Below are 24,125 nucleotides of genomic sequence, written 5' to 3'. Positions count from 1 at the left end.
ACATTCCACACCTAACCTCATATGACGGGCCATGTGTTTCATGTACAAAATTATTAACAGTAAAATTACCTTCAGTCTGTACAGATATATATATAAAACAAATTTATTTCATGTTTAGACTTGGATTACATTCCCAAAACCTCTCATTATGTACATGCAAATACTCCAAAATCCAAAAAAGTCCACAACATTGCTGGTTCCCAGCATTTCCCATAAGGGACACTCAAACTGTATATGTATTAGACCTCATATGTATTGTGAAAAAATGTCTGGTAGCCTTTTTAACAGGTAATTACTCACGTTTGATAATTGCCTCCATAGATTTAGGGGAGAAACAGGGCCAGTTTCTGCAAACACACACCTTGCTCACTGCCTGCTGTTGCTTGGTGCAGGTGCTGGAGGAGTCCAAAGCCCTTGTGCGCTGTAACATGAGGATGGAGCTGGAGCAAGCCAACGAGAGGGAGTGCGAGGTCCTGAAGAAAATCTGGGGCTCTGCCCAAGGGATGGACTCCATGTTAAAGTACTTGCAGAGGAAAATTGATGAGTTTTGATTGGCAGGCTGCCTGCTAGTGACACTGGAATTGGATTAAGCAGGACATTGGTGGCTCTAAGTTACCCTAATCCATCTTCACAGCCTAAAACAAGTTCACCTGTAGCTCATGCTTGGAAACAGTACTGGAAACATCCAAGCTGTTTATTATCAAGGAGTTTTTAAGTACTGTAATTTTAAAATAAATAACTTCAAAGCTCCTTTGTCCAAACGTCATTATTTTATACTTATATACACACAAGTATAAAAGTATAATGGTAAGCACTAGACTGCTCTTGGAAGCTCTAATTTTTGTTTTCTTTGGCTAGTACTGTATTAAAAAAGAAAAGAATTGTGTTTTGTTGGTTTTGGGTGGCAGAAAAGTCTGGAATAATGTTTGTTCTTCTCATTTTTTTTCCTTCTAGAACAGATTCTAAAGAGATATTAGCCAGCCTTACCTCCCCTGCCCCAAATTGAGATACAGAAAGATCTGAGATGTTGGGCTTTATCTCCAAGAAGGTACAAATATCTCAGAGATGGAAAATTCTAAATCAAAAGTAAGACTTATCTTTTAGGATAAATATTTCTGATGAAAAATCCACTGATGTGCATACCCCCACCCAAACATACACTTCAGATTCGTGCTGAAATATCAGCTGATTCTCCCTTTTTTAATATGTCCAGTTCTTACCCAGTTAACATGAAGAAACCACTGTCTCTCTAAAAGAAAGCTTGTTTTGCAGTATTAGTGAATCACTAAATAGCTTAAGTATGAATATCTAAGTTATAAGTTAGGCTTAGTTGGTTTTAAATAGTTTTTCTGACCCCTTTGAAAAATAACTACATAAGTGCTTCTTGTTGCTGGGTGAGATATACTACTTTATATACAGTTTTGGTTTTCTATTTGCAGATATGATTGATGTATCACACCAAAAAAATATTTTTATGTTTATAAAGTGTAATTTTTAGGTTTACTTAGAATATATTTTATTTAATAAGTTAAAATTCTTTTGGCACACTATTAAATGCAGAAACTTCTTTCAAAACAAAAAAGAACTACCTTATATCTGACATTTAATGTTTTTGGTCTCTGCTTTTATGTCTATACAGTATATGAGTATAGTACGGTGTCCAAGAGTGCCCTGTGTGCATAGACGTGTGCATTCCTTTCAGGAGTGGGGACTGATTCGTGACTACAGACGCCTATTATTAGTTAGGCTTCTGAGCTTGCAATCATATTGAATGTATGAAGAACGAAATAAAATCAAACCCTTATTTTTGTACAGTTTTGAAGTTTATACTTAGAACTGACCACCTCCCCAGTCACATGGAGAGCTGTACAGTGTGTAAATTTGCTTTTACCTTGGATTGATTGGTACAGTATTTTTGCATCTGTGGGACCTACTTTTTCGTTCAGTAGTTTGAACTATATATAAACTGTACAATCTGTAAAGTTTTTATAGAATAAATATTCATCTGTGAAAACTGGTTAAATAAAACTAATATTTCTTAACACATTTGACATGTTTCTCTGAATCTTCATTTATGAGGTTTCTCATGGGGGTGTTTTCTGTAATCTTTTTTGTGAAGCATATGTATGTGCATAAAACACTTATACAGTTTCATGGAATAAAAACCTGCACAACTCTCACTAGGCAGGACCTAGAATATAACCCAATATCCTCCCAGCTCACCCAGGTGACCACTTCCTGAATTTTGTGTCAATCATCCCCTTCTCTTTCAAAGAACATTTCTAAAATATATCTCTTAGTTCTGCCTCTTTTTGACCTTTCTACCCTCTGTATGATAGGCTTCTGTGCTTTGCTTCTTTAATTCAGTGTTGTAAGAGATTCTTTTACATAGAGTCGTAACTTAACTCCTTCTCTGCCCAAACCTGCAACAAGAATATTTTCATTCCTGTTTCACAGGTAGGGAACCCAAGGTCACTCTTGGCCCAAGGTCACTTAGGTAGGACCAGGCCTCTAACCCAGGTCACTGTGGCAGACTACACCTTATATCTTTAAGCAACTACCCCTTAGGTCTGGTTCCATCATCCTGGACTTTGTATTCTCTAGGCCATGTTGGGTACAAGGACCTGAACCTTGACCCTTCCCCTTTTTCTGAAGCAAACCTTCCACCTTTCAACTCCTGAGAGTCAAGCCCAACTGCCTAGGAAATTCTTATGTTCTTGCCCAGTGCTGGTTAGAGGAAATCTGACCTCGTATGGGTGGAGGAAGTCTAAATTGGTTAAACTGTAGAGGAGAATTAGACCGTAACTGAAAATAGATATTAAAAACCTGGACCCAGCAACTCCATTTATAAGGATTCATCTTAAGGAATGAATTCCTGCAGGAAATATGAGAATAAAGGTACATGTGCAATTAAATTCATCTCGGGATTGTTCCTAATAGTTAAGAGTTGGAAACAGCACATGTTCATCAGTAAGGTTTTGGTTAAATAACTAGACAACAATCACATAGCAGAATATACCACTATTGAAAAAGAATGGAATAGTTATAAAATCTTGGGTGAAAAAAGCATGTTATGAAATAACTTTCGGAAACACCATTTTATGTTTTTAAAAGTTTAAGAGGATATGCACACAAACTGATTCTCTTGTATTTATCAGACGCTCTCGCCTGGGGCTTCCCAGCTCCTGGGTTTAAAGACTGAGGAGCTGAGATCGGTGACTTGTTATCCCAAGCTGGAGCTGGCACTGCCGCCCACTCAGGCCTTAGACCAGAGCCGTCCCCTGCTCAGCCGTGGCCCCTCAGCTGAGGGTAACCGTGACAATAGCACTTACAATGCAGCATGTGCTAGGCTCTGCTCTGGACACTCCATGTGTTCTGGAGCTCATGTAAATTTCAGGAGAGTTTTTATTTTACAGAGAATATTAATGTAATATTTGAGAGGTCTTCAAAAAGTTCATGGACAGACTCATCTTTTAGTCCTGTTTTTCCATAAACTTTTTAAAGTACATGTTACACATAATCACTATAAATAGAGCTTTCAAACAGTCTTCTGGCAGACTGATTTAGTTCATGACATCCCTGGCAAGACCAGTGAGGACTAAAGAAATGATGAGAACCCAGAACTTTGAAGACCGCTGAGGGACATCCAGTCCCGACATCCAGTCCCAGCACATGCACAAGGGTGCTGTCTTGGGCTGCTCCCACGGCTCCCGGCACTGGCACTTGATCAAGAATGAGGGAGGGGCGTACCCAGCCTCCGAGGAAGCTGGAGCCAGAGGGCCAGACCAGCTGCTTGGTCAACTCCCTCTCGTTAGGTCACTTCAGAGGCTGCAACCCACTCGCACACTATTTTTCTCACACTAGTGTGAACAAGTGTTACAACTTCAAAGGAAGGAGAGGTTGTGTGTTGTGTGTGTGAGAATTGGACCTACCAAACAGTGACACACATCTTAAGAGGAAAGGCCCCAAGGACATGGGGCTCCATCGGCTGGGTCAGTCACTGCCCTCAGAAAGCTCAGTCTCATCTACTTCCCCCAAATTTTGCTCTCTGAACCCATCTGATGGTCTCTCTGTGACTCACCCCTTTCTCCCCCATAACCAACTTTCCCAGACCATGTCCTTCCTGTCCTAGAGTGCAGTTGCCCTTCTGAGACACTTCTGACACATTAACCCCCACAAACGTGGGAAGGCATTTCTGAGCAGATGCTTTTCAAACGGCCATTCAAACATGCCGGGGGGAGCCCTGCCATCCAGAGGAAGGGAGAGACTTAGGCAGGTGAAAGGGTCATCCGAGCACCTTAGGCGCAGAACTTGAGAGTGGAGGGGATCTCTCACATTGCACACACCTGTTTGATTTTATGTATGACAAAACAGGCCCAGAAGAGTCAGGTGACTTGCCTGTGGTCACACAGCCTGCTGGTAACCCGGCACCCAGGAAGTGTGTGTTCCACTCCAGTGCTCAGTGTACCCATCTATCCCAACACCCTTACCTGCTGAAATCAAGTCAAGATGAGAATTGGCTAAACTCTGGTGTGGAGCAGTGGTGATCAGACTTTGTTGCACTTCTGAATCACCTGGAGAGCTTAAAAACATCTTGATGCCCTGGCCACACACACAAGACCAATTAAACCACAGCCTCTGGGCTGAAATCCAGGCATCTGGGAGTCCTTAACCTAGTACAGGTAGCTTGACTTGTCTGTGCCTTGGAGTGAGGAAGGGTAGGTGGGGACAAGTGGCCCAGGGAGTCCAGCCCATTCTGGCATCTGTGGGCCCATTACTCTATGTGAGTGGAAGTGGTGGGGCAGGGTGGGTGATCTGAGCCTGCTTGGTGGCCTGGGGTTTAGGATTGTTTTCAAGTGGAGGCCAGATGCTGTGGTTTGAATGCCCTTTTCAAAATTCATGTTGAAACTTAATCCCAATGTGGCAGTGTTGAGAGGTGGGGCACTTAGGAGGTGATTGGATCATGAGGGCTCTGTCTTCGGAAATGGGTTAGCCCATTCATGGATTAATGGGTTAATGGGTTATCATGGAACTAGTGGCTTTATTAGAAGAGGAGGCAATACCTGAACTAGCACATGAGGACATTCTTGCCCTCTGGCCATGTGATACTCTGAACCGCCTTGGGCCTCTGCAGAGTCCCCACTAGGAAGAAGGCCCTTACCGCATGCACCCCTTTGACCTTGGACTTGCTGGCACCCAACAGTGTAAGAACGAAATTCCGTTTCTTTTGTATATTACTCAGTTTCGGGTATTCTGTTAAAAGCAACAGAAAATAGGCCAAGGTACTGGACCTACCAGAGAATTCAAACTATTTCTGCATCTGAATGAGCTGGATCAGTCCACCAAGCTCTCTCAGTACTAACTAGCATTTAAAAGTAAACACCGTCACTGCTTGACCACAGGGGAAAGGCTGACTATATCCCAGGAAATTTCCCATCCTCTAGTGAATGTGACAGTGTCTCTGATGAAGCAGATTCTGCATTGGTAAAAATGAAGTTGGATTTCAACAGTGGCTTAAAAGTTAGTTTTTTGGTGGGGTAGAAAACTAGTGTTTCAAAATTTAAAGCTACTTTATGATCTTAGGGCCATAAATAAATAACAATAAATTGTTTAATACAGGCATTGGTAAGAATAAAAACTAAGCTCTAATGAGTTTTAACATTCGTTCTTATTTTCATAATTTTTACATTGTGCTCTAAAACAGTGAAAGTATATACAGTTGACCCAAGAACAACACAGGTTTGAACTGTACGGGTCTACTTAATACAGTATTTTAGTAAATACTGTACAGTACCAGAAATGTATTTTCCTGTTCTAACGATATTCTTAACATTTTCTTTTCTCTGGTTCACTTTATTGTAAAAATACATTATGTAATACATATAACATAAAAAATATGTGTTTGCTATTGATAAGGCTTCCGAGCAACAGCAGACTATTAGTAGTTAAGTTTGGGGGAGTAAAAAGTTATATGTGGATTTTCAACTGCACAGCAGTGGGGTGGGGTACCCCTAACCTCTGTGATGTTCAAGGGTCAGCTGTATATTTCCCCTATATTACACACACTAGGTGGGACAGAAGATCAACAGGGAAAAAGAAGACTTGAACATTGAAGCCATCTAGACTTAACACATCTGCAGAACCCTTCCTCCAACAGCTGCAGAGTACACATTCTTCTCAAGGGCACATGGAACATCTGTCAGGATAGACCATATGTTAGGCAATAAAGTAAGTCTCAATAAATTTAAAAGGGTTGCAATCATACAAGTATGTCCTTCAACAACAATGGAATGAAATGAGATATCAATAACAAAGAAATTTAGGGAATTCAAAAATATGTGGAAATTAAGCAACATATTCCTAAATAACCAATGGGTCAAAGAAGAAACACAAGAGAAATTAGAAAATGCCTCAAGATGAATAAAAATGAAAACACAACATCATAAAACTTATACAGTAAATTATACAATAAAACTCATGTATTAAAGTAGAGAAGTAGGAAGTCTAACCTTACACCGTAAAACTAGAAAAAGAACAGCAAACTAAACCCACAGCAAGTAGAAGGACACAAGAACAGAAATAAGTGAGATGGAGGATAGGGAAACAGCAGGAAAAAATAAATAAAAGTTGTTTCTTTGAAAAGATCAACAAAATTGACAAATCTTCAGCTAGACTGAACAAAGCAATAAGAGAATATTCAGATTACTAAAATCAGGAATGAAAGGAGGGACTGTACTACTAACCTTACAGAAATAAAAAGGATTATGAGGAAACACTAAGAGCAATTGTATGCCAAAAATTAGATAAGCTAGACGAAATGGACAAAATCCTACAAAGGCACAAACTACTGAAACAGAGTCAAGGAGAAAGAGAAAACCTAAATAAATAAAAAGATTGAATCAGTAATCAGAAAACTTTCCACAAAGAAAAGTCCAGGACCAGATGACTTCACTCATAAATTCTACTGAATGGTTAAAAAGGAATCAATATCAATTCTTCATGAACTCTTCCAAAAAATGAGAGGAGGGAATGCTTCCTAACTTATTCTATAAGGCTAGTGTTACCCTAATACCAAAACAAGACAAAGACATCACAAGAAAACTATAGACTAATAGTCCTTAATACTATAAATGCAAAAATCCTCAACAACAAAATCTGGCACTATATAAAAATTATTATACACCATGACCAAGTGGGATTTATCCCAGGAATGCAAGGTTGGTTCAACATACAAAAATCAATACATGTAATACAACATATTGATAAAATGAAGAATAAGACTACATGATCATCTCAATAAATGAAGGAAAATTAGTTGACCAAATCCAACTGCTATCACAATAAAAAGCACTCAACAAATTAGGAATGGAAGAATTTCCTCAACCTGATCAAGGGCATCTGTGAAAAACCCACAGCTAACTTCATACTTGATGGTGAGATTGAAAGATTTCACCCTGAAATCAGGAAAAAGGCAAGGATGTTTGCTCTTGTTCCTTCTATTAACGTTATACTAAATTAGAGCACAGCCTTACAACACCAAGGTCACAGGTTCAGATCCCCATAGTGGCCAGCCCCCCCCACACACACACACACAAAAGACACTAAAGGTTCTGGTTGGGACAATCAGACAAGAAAAAGAAATAAAATGCATCCAAATTGTTAGGTGAAAAAGTAAAACTATTTGCAGATAACATGATCTTATATATAGAAAATACTAAAGAAGCCACAGAAAACTATTAGAACTAATAAGTTCAGTAAGATTGCAGGGTACAAGATCAATATACAAAAATTAGTTGTATTTCTAAACACTAGCACTAAACCATTTGCAAATGAACTTAAGAAAACAATTCCTTTTACAGTAGAATCAACAAGAATAAAATGCTTAGGAATAAACTAACCAAAGAAGAGCAAGCCACAGGCATTGAAAACTACAAAACATTGCTGAAAGAGATTAAAGCAGGGGCTCACTTGGGAGCGTATGGTGCTGGTATCACCAAGGTCACGGGTTCAGATCCCCTACTGGCCAGTTGCCAAAAAAAAAAAAAAAACCCAAAAAACAAAAAAATATAAACGACAGATAAATGCAAATACATTCATGGGTTGAAAGGCTTCATTTATTAAATTAGCAAAACCCCTAAGCTTATCTACAGATTCACTGAAATCTCCATCAAATTCCAACCGTCATTTTTACAGAAATGGACAAGCTGGTCCTAGAATTCATATGGAAATGAAAGGAACCCCAAATAGCCAAAACAGACTTAAAAGTGAAGAGCCAAGTTGGAGGGCTCACATTTCCCGATTTCAAAACTTACTACAAAGATACGGTAATTAAGACCGTGTGGTACTGGCATAGGGATTGACACATAGATCGATAGAATGGAATTGAGAGTCCAGAAATAAACCCGACATCTGCCATCAGTCAGTTTTCAGCAAGGGTGCCAATGCCATTCGATGGGGAAAGAACAGTCTTTTCAACAAACGGTGCTGAAACAGCTGGACACCCACACGCAGAAGATGTTCTCAGACCACATACAAAAATTTACTTAAAATGGGTCAAAAACCAAACTGTAAACCTAAAACTATAAAACCCTTAGAAGAAAATGTAGATGTAAATCTTTATGATCTCAGGTTAGACAGTTTATTAGATCTTACACTAAAAGCCCAAATAACCAAAGAAAAAATAAGGGAGACTTCGTGAAAAACTTTTAAACTTTGTACTGCAAAGAACACTTCCAGGGAAGTGAAAAGGCATATCACAGCATGGACAAAGTACTTGCAAATTACATATGTAATAAGAGCCCAGTGTGCAGATATTAAGTAGCTCTTACAACTCACAATAAAAAGACAAATACAGGCACACCTCCTTTTACTGTGCTTTGCTTCACTGCGCTTCTCAGGTACTGTGGTTTTTACAAATTGAAGGTTTGTGGCAACCTATATTGACCAAGTCTTGTCAGTGCCATTTTTCGAACAGCATGTGCACAGTTCATGTCTCTGTCACGTTTCAGTAACTCTCATGATATTTCAAACTTTTCATTACTATTCATCACACTATCTGTGATCAGTGACCTTTGATGTTACTGTTGTAATTATTTGGGGGTGCCATGAGCCACGCCCATGTAAGACAATGAATTTAGTCAATAAATGTGTGTTCTGACTGCTCCACTGACCAGCCATTCCTCCATCTCTCTGCCTCTCCTCAGGCCTCCCTGTTCCCTCAGGCACAACAATATTGAAATTAGAGGCTGGCTGGTTAGCTCACTTGGTTAGAGCAGGTGTTACAACACCAAGGCCAAGCATTTGAATCTCCGTACCAGCCAGCCACCAGAAAGAAAAAAGAAATCAGGCCAATCAACAACCCTAGGATGGCCTCTAAGTGTTCAAGTGAAAGGAAGAGCTGCACGTCTCTCACTTTAAGTCAAAGCTAGAAATGAGGAAGCTTCATGGGGAAGGCATGTCGAAAACTGAGACAGGCTGAAAGTTAGACCCCTTGCACCAAATGGTTAGCCAAGCTGTGGATGCAAAGAAAAGTTCTTGAAGGAGATTGACTCCAGTGAATACACAAACGATACAAAAATGAAACAGCCTTATTACTGATATGGAGAAAGTTTTAGTTGTTGTAAGGAAAGTAGAAAAAGCTTAGTCAGGCTCACTTGCTTTATATCTGTTACAAATGGGCAAGATTCAGCACATTCACTAGAAACAAGTTATAAAAGTAGTGTAACTGCACGTGCGTGCCCATTTACTGATTCAGCATGATTGTTGTAATTATGTAATGCTTGGCTTGTGGCTGCTATTCTGTACTAAGAGCATAAAGGTAACTGCTCTGAACTGCTGGTTGGCAGAGCACAGAGGGTCAGCAGAGCACAGAGGTTCAGCAGAGTCAGGGCAGAGCCTGAGCTTGTCTTGGAGAAATAAAGCATGTCTGAAGCTCACATCTGAAGAATAAAGTGTGTCTACTTTATTCTTATTAAACATTATTATATTATACATTATTATTTATGTGTATTCTTACTTATACATAAAGCTGCCAGGATCTTTCAACTACCTGACTCATGACCTGCACAGGAAGGGGCAGAACGATCTGAGATTCCTGCCTGACAGTGGTCCAGATAAGGATTAAACCAGCCACAACGTTCCCTTAAGCCGAAGCCTAATCCAGAACAAGGTCCTAACTCTTTTCAATTCTTTGGAGGCTGAGAGAGGTGAGGAAGCTGCAGAAGATAAGTTTGAAGCCAGCAGAGGTTGGTTCATGAGGTTTCAGAAAAGCAGCCGTCTCCATAATGTGAAGGCACATGTTGGAGCAGCAGGTGCTGATGCAGAAGCTGCACAAGTTATCCAGAAGATCCAGCTAAGATCACTGAGGACGGTGGCCACACTCAACAACAGATTCTCAACATAGATTAAACAGCCTGATATTGGAAGAAGATGCCATCTAGGACTTTCATAGTTAGAAGTCAATGCCTTGCTTCAAAGATTCAAAGGACAGGCTGATGCAGGTGGTGACTTAAAGTTGAAGCTAATGCTCATTTACCATTCTGAAATTCCTATGGCCCTTAAAAATTATGCTAAACATACTCTGCCGGTGCTCTGTAAATGGAACAACAAAGCCTGGATGACAGCACATCTGTTTACAGCATTATTTACTGAGTATGTTAAGCCCATGGTTAAGACCTACTGCTCAGAAAAAAAGATTTCTTTAAAAATATTACTGCTCATTGACAATGCACCTAGGCACACAAGAACTCTGTTGGAGATGTTCAAGGAGATTCATGTTGTTTTCATATCTGCTAAGACAACATCCATTCTGCAGCCCCTGGATCAAGAAATAATTTCAACTTTCAAGTCTTATTATTTAAGAAATACATTCTATAAGGCTATAGCTGCCATAAATAGTGATTTCTCTGATGGATCTAGGCAAAGTAAGTTGAAAACCTTCTGGAAAGGATTCACCATTCTAGATGCCATTAAGAACATTTGTGGGCTGGCCAGTTAGCTCAGCTGGTTAGAATATGGTGTTCTAACACCAAGGCCAAGGGTTCAGATCCCCATATTTGCCAGCCACCAAAAAAATAAAATTAAAAAAAAAAGAAAAGAACATTAGTAATTCATGGGAGAAGGTCAAAATATCCACATTAACAGGAGTTTGAAGAAGTTGATTCCAGCCCTTATGGGTGACTGTGAGGGGTCCAAAAACTTCAGTGGAGGAAGTAACTGCAGATGTGGTAGAAACAGCAAGAGGATGAGGCTGCATTGCTGCAATCTCCTGATGAAACTTGAGTGGATGAGGAGTTGCTTCTTATGGATGAGCAAGAAAGTAGTTTTGTGAGATGGAATCTACTCCTGGTGAACATGCTGTGAACATTGCTGAAATGACCACAAAGGATTTAGAACATTACATACTTAGCTCCTAAAAAGCATCAGGGTTTGAGAGAATTTATTCCAATTTTGAAAGTTCTACTGTGAGAAAAACGCTACCAAACACCATCACACACTACAGAGAAATCTCTCATGAAAGGAAGAGTCGACTGATGTGGCAAACTCCACTGCTGTCTTATTTGAAGAAATGGCCACAGCCACCCCGTCAGTCAGCAGCCACCAACATCAAGGACAGACCCTCCACCAGCAAAGCAGATTACGCCTCGCTGAAGGCTCAGATATTAGCATTTTTTAGCAATATGGTATTTTTAAATTAAGATTTGTACTTTTCTTGGACATAATGCTATTGCACACTTAATACACTAGAGTATAGTATAAATATAACTTTTATATGCATTGGGAAACTTAAAGATGTGTACAACTCAGTTTATGGCGATATTCACTTTCTTGTGGTGGTCTGGAACCAAACCCACAGTATCTCCAAAGTATGCCTATAACCCAAGATAGACAAAGGATCTGAACAGACACCTGTCCAAAGAAAATATACAAATAGCCAGTAAGCACATGAAAAGACACTCAATATCATTAGTCATTAGGGAAATGCAAATCAAAGCCACAATAAGATACCACCTCACACCTCTAGGAAGAGATAGCAAGAAAAAATGGAAAATAACAAATGCTCATGAGAATGTGAAACAATTAAAATATTCCTCCATTGCTGATGGGAATGTAAACTGGTGCAGCCACTGTAGAAAACAGTTTGGCAGTTCCTCACAAGTTAAACATAGGGCTTCCTTATAAGCCTGCAACTCCACTCATGTTTAGGTATCCAAGAGAAGTGAAGGCAGGTACTCAAATACTTGCACATGAATATTCATAGCAGCATTACTTATAATAGCCAGAAAGTGGAAATAACCCAAATATTCATCAACTGATGAATGAATAAACAATAAATTGATATATCCAATGGAATTTTATTTGTCAATAAAAAGAAAGTATTGATAAATGCTACAACATGGTTGAACCTTGAAACATAATGACACAGAAGGCCACATATTGTACGATTCTGTTTATATGAAATGTCCAAAATAGGCAAATCCATAGAAATGGAAATAAACTAGTGGTTGTCAGGGACTGGGGGTGGGGTGGGGGGTAGGATGTGGGGAGTGACTGCTAATGGGTGCAGGTTTTTATTTTGGGTTGATGAAAATGTTCTGGAATTAGATAGTAGTGATGTTTGCACAACCTTGTGAATATACTAAAAAACATTGCACTATATACTTTAAAATAGTTAATTTTGTAGTATTTAAATTATATCTCAATTTTTTAAAAAGAGTATATGTATCTTCTAAACTAACATAGGGAGAATATGGGGAAAAAATGGATCCAAAATAAGCAAGAAAGAACTGAAAAAGCATAGATTGGCAGGACAAATAATAACATAATTAATGTGGTAGGCATTAGCTCATGATATTAATAAACACATTAAATATAAATGAACTAAATTCTTGGGTGAAAAGACAACGATTTTCAGGCTGCATTTAAAATACATAGACCTAGATATACATATATGTTGTTAACAAGAACAAAAAAATCTAAAACTGAAAAGTTGAAAGTAAGAAGATAGAAAACATATACTGTGCAAATACTAACCAAACAAAAATGAATATAGATATACTAATATCAAAATATCTATTAAAGCAAAAAGCATACTAGGAAAAAGCATTATTTCATAATAACAGCAGACTGAGTTCTATTGAAAGATATAGAATTTGCAACTATTAAGGAGCAATGACAGAAGGCCCAAGATCTGTGCCAGAACAGGCAGGAACCACATGCCGTGGGACCCCAGTCCAGGTTGCTCCCCACCGCTTAGAGAGACTTTAGAGATTCTGGGACCCCATGCCCTGAGCCAGCTGTGCTGGAGAAGGCAGGTGGGGTGGGATCAACAGCACAGGCCAGTCCCCACTGCCAGGAGAGACTTAAGAGCCTCAGGGTTCCCACACCCTGAGCCAGCCATGATAGAAGAAGGCAAGTGGGGTGGGACCTCCAGCGCAGGCTGATCCCAGCTGCTGGGAGAGATTTGAAAGCCTCTGGACCCCATGCCCTGAGCCAGCTGTCCCAGAACAGGCAGGCACCGTGGGAACCCCAGCCTAGGTTAGTTCCCGCTGCCCAGAATTGGCAGTCCCTTCAGTATCTAAGCCAGACATCAGAATGAAACAAGAGGACTGTGATACCCCCTGCCATAATGACAAAACACGAAAGGAAAGTTACCATAAATATGAAAAATCAAGAAAGTATATCACCACCAAAGGAAAATAATAAGTCACAAGTATTAGATCCTATAAAACAGGAAGTCTTTGAAATGACTGACAAGGAATTTACAGCAACAATTTTAAGGAAACTAAATGAGGTACAAGAAAACTCAGACAATGCAATAAAATGAGAAAACATGTACAGGATCTGAAAGAAGAAATGTACAAAGAAATCACTGCCTTGAAAAAGAATGTAGCAGAGTTTGTGGAGCTGAACAATTCATTCAATGAAAAAAACACAACAGAGAGTATAATCAGCAGACTAGAACAAGCAGAAGAGAGAAATTTTGACCTTGAGGACAGGCTTTTTGTTTTTTTTGTTTTTTTTTTTTTCTTTTCTCGTGACCGGCGCTCAGCCAGGGAGTGCACCGGTCATTCTTATATAGGATCCGAACCCGCGGCGGGAGCGTCGCCACGCTGCTAGCGCAGCACTCTACCGAGTGCACCAGGGGCTCAGCCCGAGGACAGGCTTTTTGAATTAACACAGGCAGACCAGAAAAAAGAAAAAAGAATTTTAAAAATCGAAGAAAATTTAAGAGAGATAACAGACAACCTTAAGTGTTCAAATATCCAAATCATGGGTATTCCAGAAGGGGAAGAAAAAGGAAATGGCATTGAAAACTTCCCAGGTATAGGGAAACTCACAGATCTTCACATTCCAGAAGCCCAAGGATCCCCAAATACATTCAACCCAAAAAGGTCCTCTCCAAGACATGTGATAGTCAAACTGGCAAAACTCAAAGACAAAGAGAACATCTTAAAAGCTGCAAGAGAGAACCATCAAGGCACCTATAAGGGAGCACCAATCAGAATAACATCAGACTTTTCATCACAAACCCTAAAAGTCAGAAAAGAATGGGATGATATATTCAAAACGCTAAAGGAAAAGAATTGCCAGCCAAGAATACTTTACCCAGCAAGGCTATCCTTCCAAAATGAAGGACAAATAGTATATTTCTCAGACAAACAAAAACTGTGGGAGTTCACTACCATACGACCAGACTTACAAGAAATTCTCAAGGAAGTACTGGGTTTGATACCACAAAAACAACCATCACTGCCATGAATACTCAAGAAAGAGCAAAACCTACCAGCAAAACAAAAATGCTAACAAAAGAGGGAAAAAAATAGTTTATCTATCACCCCAAGGAACCAACAAATACAGAAGACAAACAGAAAGTTAGATAGAAATGAACAAAAGGTACTTAAGACATCTAAACAAAAATCAATAAAATACTAGGAGTAAATGAACACCTTTCAACAATAACTCTAAATGTAAAGGGATTAAATTCTCCCATTCAAAAGACATAGACTGACTGACTGGATTTTTAAAATGGACCCAATAATATGTTGCCCTCAAGGGACTCACCTGACCTGTAAAGACACACATAGACTAAGATCAAAAGGACAGAAAAAGATATATCATGCAAACAGAAATGAAAAATGAGCTGGCTATTCCTATATCAGATAAAATAGACTTTAAAGCAAAAACCATACAAAGAGACAAAGAAGGCCACTATATAATGATAAAAGGATCTATCAACCAAGAAGACATAACAATCATAAATATACATGCACCCAATGTTGGAGCAGCCAGATTTATAAAGCAAACACTATTAGATCTAAAGAATGAGAAAGACACTCACACCACAATAGCGGGGGACCTGAACACCCCACTCAACATTGGACAAAAAAATCAGTAAAAAAACGTAAGATCTAAACAATGCTTTAGACCAATCAGACTTGGCAGATATCTCCAGAAGATTCCATCCAGCAACCTTAGAATATTCATTCTTCTCATGAGCACATGAAACATTCTCCAGGATAGACCAAATGTTAGGTCACAAAGCAAGTCTCCACAAATTCAAAATAATTGGAATTATTACATGTATTTTTTCTGATCACAATGGGTTAAAATTAGAAATCAATAATAAACAAAACTCTGGAAATGGTACAAACACATGGAAATTAAACAACATTCTACTTAATGACATGTGGGTCCAAGAAGAAATTAAACAGGAAATCAAAAAATTTCTTGAAACTAATGAAAATAACAACACATTATACCAAAACCTGTGGGATACTGTAAAGCAGTATTAAGGGGGAAATTTATCACATTAAATGATTACTTCAAAAGAATGGAAAGATGGCAAATAAACAACCTAACACTTCACCTTAAGGATCTAGAAACACAAGAACAATCCAAACCCAAAGTTAGTAGATGGAAAGAAATTATTAAGATCAGAGCACAACTAAATGAAATAGAAACCCAAAAAACAATACAAAAGATCAATGAAACAAAAACTTGGTTTTTTGAAAAGATAAATAAAATTGACAAACCTTTAGCAAGGCTAAGAAAAAAAGAGAGAAGACCCAAATAACAAAAATTAGAAATAAAAAAGGTGATGTTACAACTGACACCTCAAAAATACAAAGAATCATTAGAGACTACTATAAGCAACTATGTTTGAAAATCTGGAGGAAATGGATAAATTTCTGGACACATACAAACTACCAAAACTGAGCCAGAAGATATAGAAAATCTGAATAGATCAATAACAATAAAAGAGATTGGAGCTGTTGTCAGAAGTCTCCCAACAAAGAAGCCCAGGACTGGATGGGTTCACTGCAGAGTTCTACCAAACCTACGAAGAGGAACTGATACCAATTCTCTACAAACTCTTCCAAAAGATTGAAACAGAGGCCATTCTCCCAAACTCATTCTATGACACAATCATCACCCTGATACCAAAAACCAGACAAAGATGCATCAATAATAGAAAACTACAGGCCAATATTCTTGATGAATATAGATGCAAAAATCCTCAGTAAAATACTAGCTAACAGAATACAGCAACACATACACAAAATTATACATCATGATCAAGTGGGATTCATCCCAGAGATGCAAGGCTGGTTCAACATATGCAAATCAATAACTGTGATATACCACATCAATAAAAGCAAAGACCAAGACCATGTGATCATCTTTATATATGCTGAAAAAGCATTTGACAAAATTCAACATTCTTTCATGATAAAGACTCTCATGATAAAGACAAGTTAGGTATAGATGGGAAGTATCTCAACACAATCAAAGCCATATATGATAAGCCCACTGCCAATATCACTCTGAATGGTTAAGAACAGGAACTAGACAAGGATGCCCACTTTCACCACTCCTATTCAATATATTGTTGGAAGTACTAGCCAGAGCAATCAGAAAAGAGAAGGAAATAAAGGGCATCCAGATTGGAAAGGATGAAGTCAAACTGTACCTGTCTGCAGATGATACAATCCTGTATATTGAACAGCCTAAAGCCTCTACAAAAAAACTCCTAGAGTTGATAAATGATTTCAGCAAAGTTGCAGGATACAAAATCAACACACAAAAATCAGTAGCATTTCTATACTCCAACAGTGAACATGCACAAAAAGAAATCCTGAAAGCTAGTCCATTTACTAGCCACCAAAAAAATAAAATACTTAGGAATAAAGCTAACCAAGGATGTGATAAATCTCTACAAAGAGAACTACAAACCACTGTTGAGAGAAATTAAAGAGGACACAAGAAGATGGAAAGATATCCCATGCTCTTGGATTGGAAGAATTAACATTGTAAAAATGTCCATATTACCCAAGTGATCTACAGATACAATGAAATCACCATCAAAATTCCAATGACATTTTTCTCAGAAATGGAAAAAACTATTCAGACATTTATATGGAATAACCAAAGACCACGCATAGCCAAAGCAATCCTGAGCCAAAAAAAAAAAAAAAAAAAAAAAAAAAAGCTGTAGACATAACACCACCTGACTTTAAACTATATTACAAAGCTATAATAACCAAAACAGCATGGTACTGACATAAAAGCAGATACATGGATCAACGGAATAGAATAGAGAACCCAGAAATTAACCCATATGCCTACAGCCATCTAGTCTTTGACAAAGGGAGCAAGTCTACATACTGGGGAAGAGACTGCCTTTTCAACAAATGGTGCTGGGAAAACTGGATACTCATATGTAGGAGAATGAGACTAGACCCATACCTCACACCATATACCAAAATCAACTCAAAATGGATTAAAGAATTAAATATACATCCTGAAACAATAAAACTCCTTAAAGAAAACATAGGGGAAACACTCCAGGAAGCAGGAGTGGGTACAGACTTCATGTATAGGACTCCAGAAACACAGGCAACTAAAGGAAAAATAAACAATTGGGATTATATCAAACTAAAAAGCTTCTGCACAGCAAAAGAAACAATCAACAGGGTAAATAGACAACCAACAGAGTGGGAGAAAATATTTGCAAAATATACATCTGACAGAAGATTAATATCCAGAATATACAAGGAACTCAAACAACTTTACAGCAAAAAACCAAATAACCCAATTAAAAAATGGGTAAAGGAGCTGAATAGGCATTTCTCACAGAAAGATATACAAATGGCCAACAGACACATGAAAAAATGCTCAACTTCACTCAGCATCCAGGAAATGCAAATCAAGACCGCTTTGAGATACTGTCTCACTCCAGTTAGGATGGCTAATCTCCAAAAGACTGTGAATGATAAGTGCTGGAGAGGTTGTGGAGAAAAAGGAACTCCCATACACTGTTGGTGGAACTGCAAAATGGTGCAGCCTTTATGGAAAATGGTTTGGAGTTTCCTCAAACAATTACAGATAGATCTACCATACGACTCAGCTATTCCAGTGTTGGGAATATACCCAGAGGAATGGAAATCATCATGCCGAAGGGATACCTGTAATCCAATGTGTATTGCAGCACTATTTACAATAGCCAAGAGTTGGAACCAGTGCAAATGTCCGTCATCAGATGAGTGGATAAGGAAACTGTGGTATATCTACACAATGGAATACTCTTCTGCTATAAAAAAAAAAAATGAAATACTACCATTCGCAACAACATGGATGGACTTAGAGAAAATTATATTAAGTGAAACAGGTCAGGCACAGAAAGAGAAATATCACATGTTCTCACTTATTTGTGGGAGCTAAAAAAAGTAAATAAACAAACAAATAAATAAACACACAAACAAAAGGTGTGGGGGGAAGAAGACACAACCATCACAACAATTCCTTGAAGTTTTTTAGTCAAGTGAACAGATATGATGTGAGGGGAGCTCACTCCAACACTTTGTTATAATAAATTCTTACTACTCACTGTCTTAAACTCAGGAAGAAAATTCGTTTGGGATATGTCCCATTCCACCATATTCAAGCTTGATGTCTGACTCTCATTATCCAAAGAAGGAACCATTTGGTGATTTGGGAAGTAAGGAACAGTCATACATGCATGGAAAATACACCAAACTTTTGGTTTGATTATTGCTGGTTATCTCTAGTGGGTTTGATTATGAGAAACATTTACTTTTTAAATAGTTATAGTGCTTTAATTTTTACAAGATGTTTACATAACTAATTTTTATAAAATATGCCTGTCGGTAGATGCTTCCTGTCCCCCATCTTGAGAAGCACACCCCAAATTCCCTAAGGGGACCTCACCTGGATATTGGAAATTGATGCCGCAGAGATGCAAGCATCAGCCTCCTACCCTGTCTTCCTACTGAAAGATCGTGGCTTCACTGGGTCCTTGCTTGGGGTGGCCTCGGATCTGCCAGCCAGACATTCCTCTGTTGAAGAGGCATCCACTCACGTGCCACATGAACTTTTTTGATTTCACTGGGAAGCAAACAATTCCCTCGTCAGGCCCTTGGTCCTCCAGGGTGTACCACTAGGTGTTTTTGAGGGTGAAGGGTGGGGGCCTTTGCAGTGTCTTACTTTGGAGCTCAGCTTTACTGTTTCTCTCCTTTTCCTCTAGAGCTGTTGCTCAGATGGCTAGAGCTCTGTGTTACTGAGCTGTGGTCTTGACACAGGGACCCATTTGCCAGCCTCTGATCCCTCACCAAAGACCTTGGCCGGCTGCCGGCTACAGCTGTTGATTAGCAGAGGGACCAAGAGAGGCAGATCAAATGCTCCAGGGCCAACCCAGGCCTCGTGGAAAAGGCTGCACAATCTGTCACAGCAGGTCAGCACTTCAACCACCTCTGAAGCGCCTCTTTCTAGAGGAGCCATCACTTTGGTAAAAGGAAAAATAATCTGTTGATTTTTACACCTTGCTGTACATTTTTGCTAGTAGCAATCTGTTAGTTGTTACAGTCACCACTGGTGGTTCTTTTTAAAATTTCCTTTCTTTATTAGTAAAGATATTCTCTGGGGCTTTAAAGCTTTCTACAGTGAGAAATTATTATATAACCACAGTGTTCGGAGAGAAGAAAATTACCAGTAATTCTTTTTCCTACGGGTATGTGATTATCATTTAGAACCACAGTCTTCAGCTGTAAGAGTACATTTCTAATGTTCTCATCACAAAAAAATGTTAAATATTTGAAGTGATAAGTATGTTAATTAGCTTAATTTAATCATTCCACATTGTATTCAAAAATCATAACACCACTTTGTATCCCATAAATACATACAAGTGTAATTTGTCAATATACAATATAAAACAAAAACAAAAACACAACAGTCCTCAGCTCTGTCCTGGACCCTCAGATGTGGTTCATTCCATCAGTGCTTTAACACCTTCCTCCCTTGTCAATTTCCAATTTTCCCACGAAGGAGGAGGGAGAACATCCCATTGCCTGTGAGGAAAAGAGGACTTCTTGGTGGGCCCTGCACAGCTTGAAGGTCAGGTTGATGCCAGAGGAAGGGCCAAGGGGGCCCAAGAGTCAGCCTCAACCCACCCCGTCCTCTTACCAGGTTCTTGACTCCACCACAGGAAAGAATGCAAGAGCAGAGTCACAGTAGAAAGTGAGAACAGGTTTAAAATAATGAATAAAAGATACAGATTTCACAGAGAGAGTGTGGCATAGCTCCAGAGACTGAGCAGGGCCCACACCAATTTTAACACGAATGCAAAAAATACACACAAAGTCTAGTACAGAGTGCAGGCTGGCTCAAGAGAGCAAGCAGCTGCTTGCTGAAAGTGAGCTTAATACAAAAGTAAAGCACACACACCTCGCTGGTGATGTATGGGTTGGCCCCAGGAAAGCGAGTGACAACCCTGCCTTCTGCTGGGATTTGGCTTTTATAGTTTTATAATGTAATGAATATTCAACTAAGGGGTGGTTCCCTGTTATGTAACATAGTTTTGCAATTGCTCAGTTGGCTTCCTTTTGGAGCATGTTCATTGGTCAAATTCTATCACATGTATTGAACATATTCAAGAACATTCTGTGCTCTTTAGCGCCCCAAGTGGAAGGTCATTTAGCTACCAGGGTTGCATAACCCCTCTCTACTGAGCATGCCCAGCCACTTGATTTGCATAAGCCAGCCCTTTGTTGTCTCATTTTCCCCATGTTGCTGCAGAAAATAGGTCTAACTATCAACAGTAACTTTCCTCTAGGGGAGGGCCTAGAGGAGGAGCCTGAGACCTTGAGGAGCAGCTTGAAAACCCAGAGATGTGTCCTGTAACTGGAGCCCATGGAAACGGAGCACTTCCTATCTCAAGGTGAAAGCTCCAGGGATTGTGTGTGATGGTAATGCGGGAACACAGATGCAGGACTAAGAGCTGAGCATCTGAAGGCTCCGTTCTCAGTCTGGGCCTTCACAGCCTGGAACAGTGGATGTGAAGTGGTCCATGCTGCAGTTTGGACTCAGGCCAGCTGCATGTCAGCATCATGCCCCTCACAAACAGGGCACTTACAAGAACCATGGTCTCTACAAGTGGCAGGTTTGGGGTTAGATACTTGAACTTGAGTGATTAAAGTATAACTTGAACCACTTCATTGCAGACTGCATGAGCACGCATGCATGTATGGGTTTGTGTGTGTGTCTATGCTGGGAAGATGCTTTTTAACAGCTTCACTGAAGGGTGATTGACATACAAGATCACTGCACATATTTAAAGTGTACAGTTTGACAAGTTCTGACATGAATATATGCCTGTGAAACCATCCGCGGTCAAGATAGTGAGCATCTCCATCCCCCCAAAGCTTTCCTTGTGCCTCTCTGCAATCCCTCCCTCCTGCCCCTCCCCACCCCAGCCCACCCTCAGCAACCACTCACCTGTTTTCTGTCACAAATAAGGAGATTTGCAAAGTACTCATAATACCAGTTCTGAACCCAGCAGGCGAATACTTTCTTTTTGTAGGTTAGGCCTTTCATTGTGTACTTAAAATTCTCAATTCCCAAGGAGAGAGGCCGACTTGCATGGCTGGTATGGCCCCTCCCGGGAGGCCTCACCCTCCCATGGCCTTAGCCTTGCTCATGAGCTCATGAGCCCTGGAGTCAACCCCCCCCCCCCCCACAGGATAGCCCTGACTACCCTCTCAAGCTTTGTGACACCCCTCATTTCCTTTCCTGGGTAGGCTCCATGCAGTCTGGGACTCTTGACCAGTTCTGACACCACAGCAACGAAAGCTGTGGAAGGGACGTTTGCAGCCAGGTGCTGCAGCCTTGCCTCTCACCCTGTGGCCCTAGCTGCTGAACAAAGGTTCTCTCTCCCTTCCTGCTCTCCCCTCCTCATTCCGGATCTCCTCTCAGCTCCTCTCCCAGTCCACGCAGCCCCTGCAGCCCATCGTGACAGATCCTTGCATAGCCTGGGTCTGCTTGCACGGTGCCCTATAAGTGGCTCAGGCAGAACCCCAACCAAGAGGCTGAAGTGTCTTGCCTTTGCCAGGTCAGTTGGCCTGGTGAGAAGTACCACGCCATTCTGCTCAGTTCTAGAGGGAAACTACTCCTTATCACACTCCTTATGCTAAGTCTTGGGGATCTAAAAATAAACTGGATACAGCTCCTATTCTCAAGCGCAGTGTTCAGGCTGCTATAACAAAATACCATAGACTGGGTGGCTTATAAACAACAGAAATTTATTTCTTACAGTTTTGGTGTCTGGAAGTCCAAGATCAGGGTGCTGGCAGATTTGGTGTCTGATGAGGGTCGCTTGCTGGTTCACAGATGGCACCTTCTCACTGTGTCCTTGAATGGGGGAAGGGGCGAGGAAACTCTCTGGGGTCTCTTCTTAAGGGCACTAATCCCATTCATAGGGCTCCATCTTCACAACCTAATCACTTCCCAAAGGCCCCACCTCCAAATACCATCACATTGGTGATTAGGTTTCAATATACTAATGATTAGGTTTCAACATATAAATTTGGAGGGGACACAAACATTTAGTCCATAGCAAGCTATATGAGCTATATAAGCAGGAGATTACAATACGAGGTGATATAAATGCTATGAATAAAGCTATAAATATACTATGACCCTGGACAAGTTGCTTAACCTCTCTGTGCCTCAGTTTCCTCATCTGTGATCTGGGGATATGACAATATGTCCCTCACAGGGTTGTTGTAAGGATATAATGAGACTGAATGTGTAAAGTAGTTGGCAAGGTGCCCAGCACAGTCGTTGCTCAGTACATGATTTTGCTACATGACTGTAACAAGGATGACGGATGGGTCCACAGTTACAATGACAATGAGGGCACCCAGGATGGAAGCATCCAGAAGGGGCATCCAACCCTGCCTGGGAATTCAGAAGCACCTTCCTAGAGGCAGTGACGTCTAGGCTGGGTCCTCAAGGATGAGCAGTTTGAAAGGATGTGGCAAGAAAGGAGAAAATGTACCACCAGTAGCAGCAGCAGGTCTGTAAACTTCCCAGAGCCATGAGACAGTGTGACACCTGGGTAGCAGCCGGAGTGTGAGCACGGAGTGGCAGAGAGGAGATCTGGCATAGGGTCTTGGAGGGCCTTGTGTACCAGGTTGATGAGCTAGAACCTCACCCTGTAAGTAGCAGGAAACCTCTGATCTCCAGCAGTGAAATCAGCAGGACTTGATGTTTGATGGGTTAGGGTTGAAGGAAAGAGGAGTCAGTAATGACTCCTTGGTGTGTAGTTTGTAAAAGGGAACGGATGCCACCAGAGGGAGAGCACGCAGGAGGCAGGTCTGGTGTGGGAGGAGGGCTGTACATTCTGTTTTGACCCAGCTGAGTTGGAGGTGCCTGTGGAACAATCTATAGCAAATGTCCAGCAAGCAGTCACATGCACTCAGCTGAGGTGCAGGGAGACTGGAGAGTCATGAGTGTGTAGGTGGTGCCAGGACAATGAGAGAGCATCCAGGGGATGCGTGTGGATGGAGCCACCTCAGAGCACCAGCGCCTTGGGGGCAGGCAGAGGAAGGGGCTCCAGAGGGAGTAGTGGGACTCCCAGGGGCCCAGGAGAGGACAGAGAAGATAAGGCCCATGGAGGGCCTGCTATGAGTTTGTGTTAGTTTGCTGTCATAACAAAATACCACAGGCCTGGCCACTTACACACTAGGAACTTAATTTCTCCCAGTTCTGGAGGTTGGAAATCTAAGGTCAAAGCATCAGTGTGGTTGGTTTCTCTGGGGCCCCTG

The 24,125-nt window shown here is 40.4% G+C and overlaps 1 protein-coding gene across 2 annotated transcripts in view; it reads left to right on the top strand.

Moving 5' to 3' along the window:
- CDYL (chromodomain Y like) overlaps positions 1–2,046 on the top strand; it is a 175,530-nt gene extending 173,484 nt beyond the window's left edge. For both annotated transcript variants that reach the window (XM_063096884.1, XM_063096883.1), the window contains exon 7: positions 393–2,046. In XM_063096884.1, the coding sequence (XP_062952954.1) occupies positions 393–551 (159 nt within the window). In that variant the 3' untranslated portion in view covers positions 552–2,046. The remainder of the gene's footprint in view (positions 1–392) is intronic.
- Positions 2,047–24,125: the final 22,079 nt, after the last annotated feature.

The sequence above is a fragment of the Cynocephalus volans genome, chromosome 5 (assembly GCF_027409185.1).
Source record: "Cynocephalus volans isolate mCynVol1 chromosome 5, mCynVol1.pri, whole genome shotgun sequence".
Taxonomy (NCBI): Eukaryota; Metazoa; Chordata; class Mammalia; order Dermoptera; family Cynocephalidae; genus Cynocephalus; species Cynocephalus volans.
This window is presented reverse-complemented; position numbering and strand designations above follow the sequence as displayed.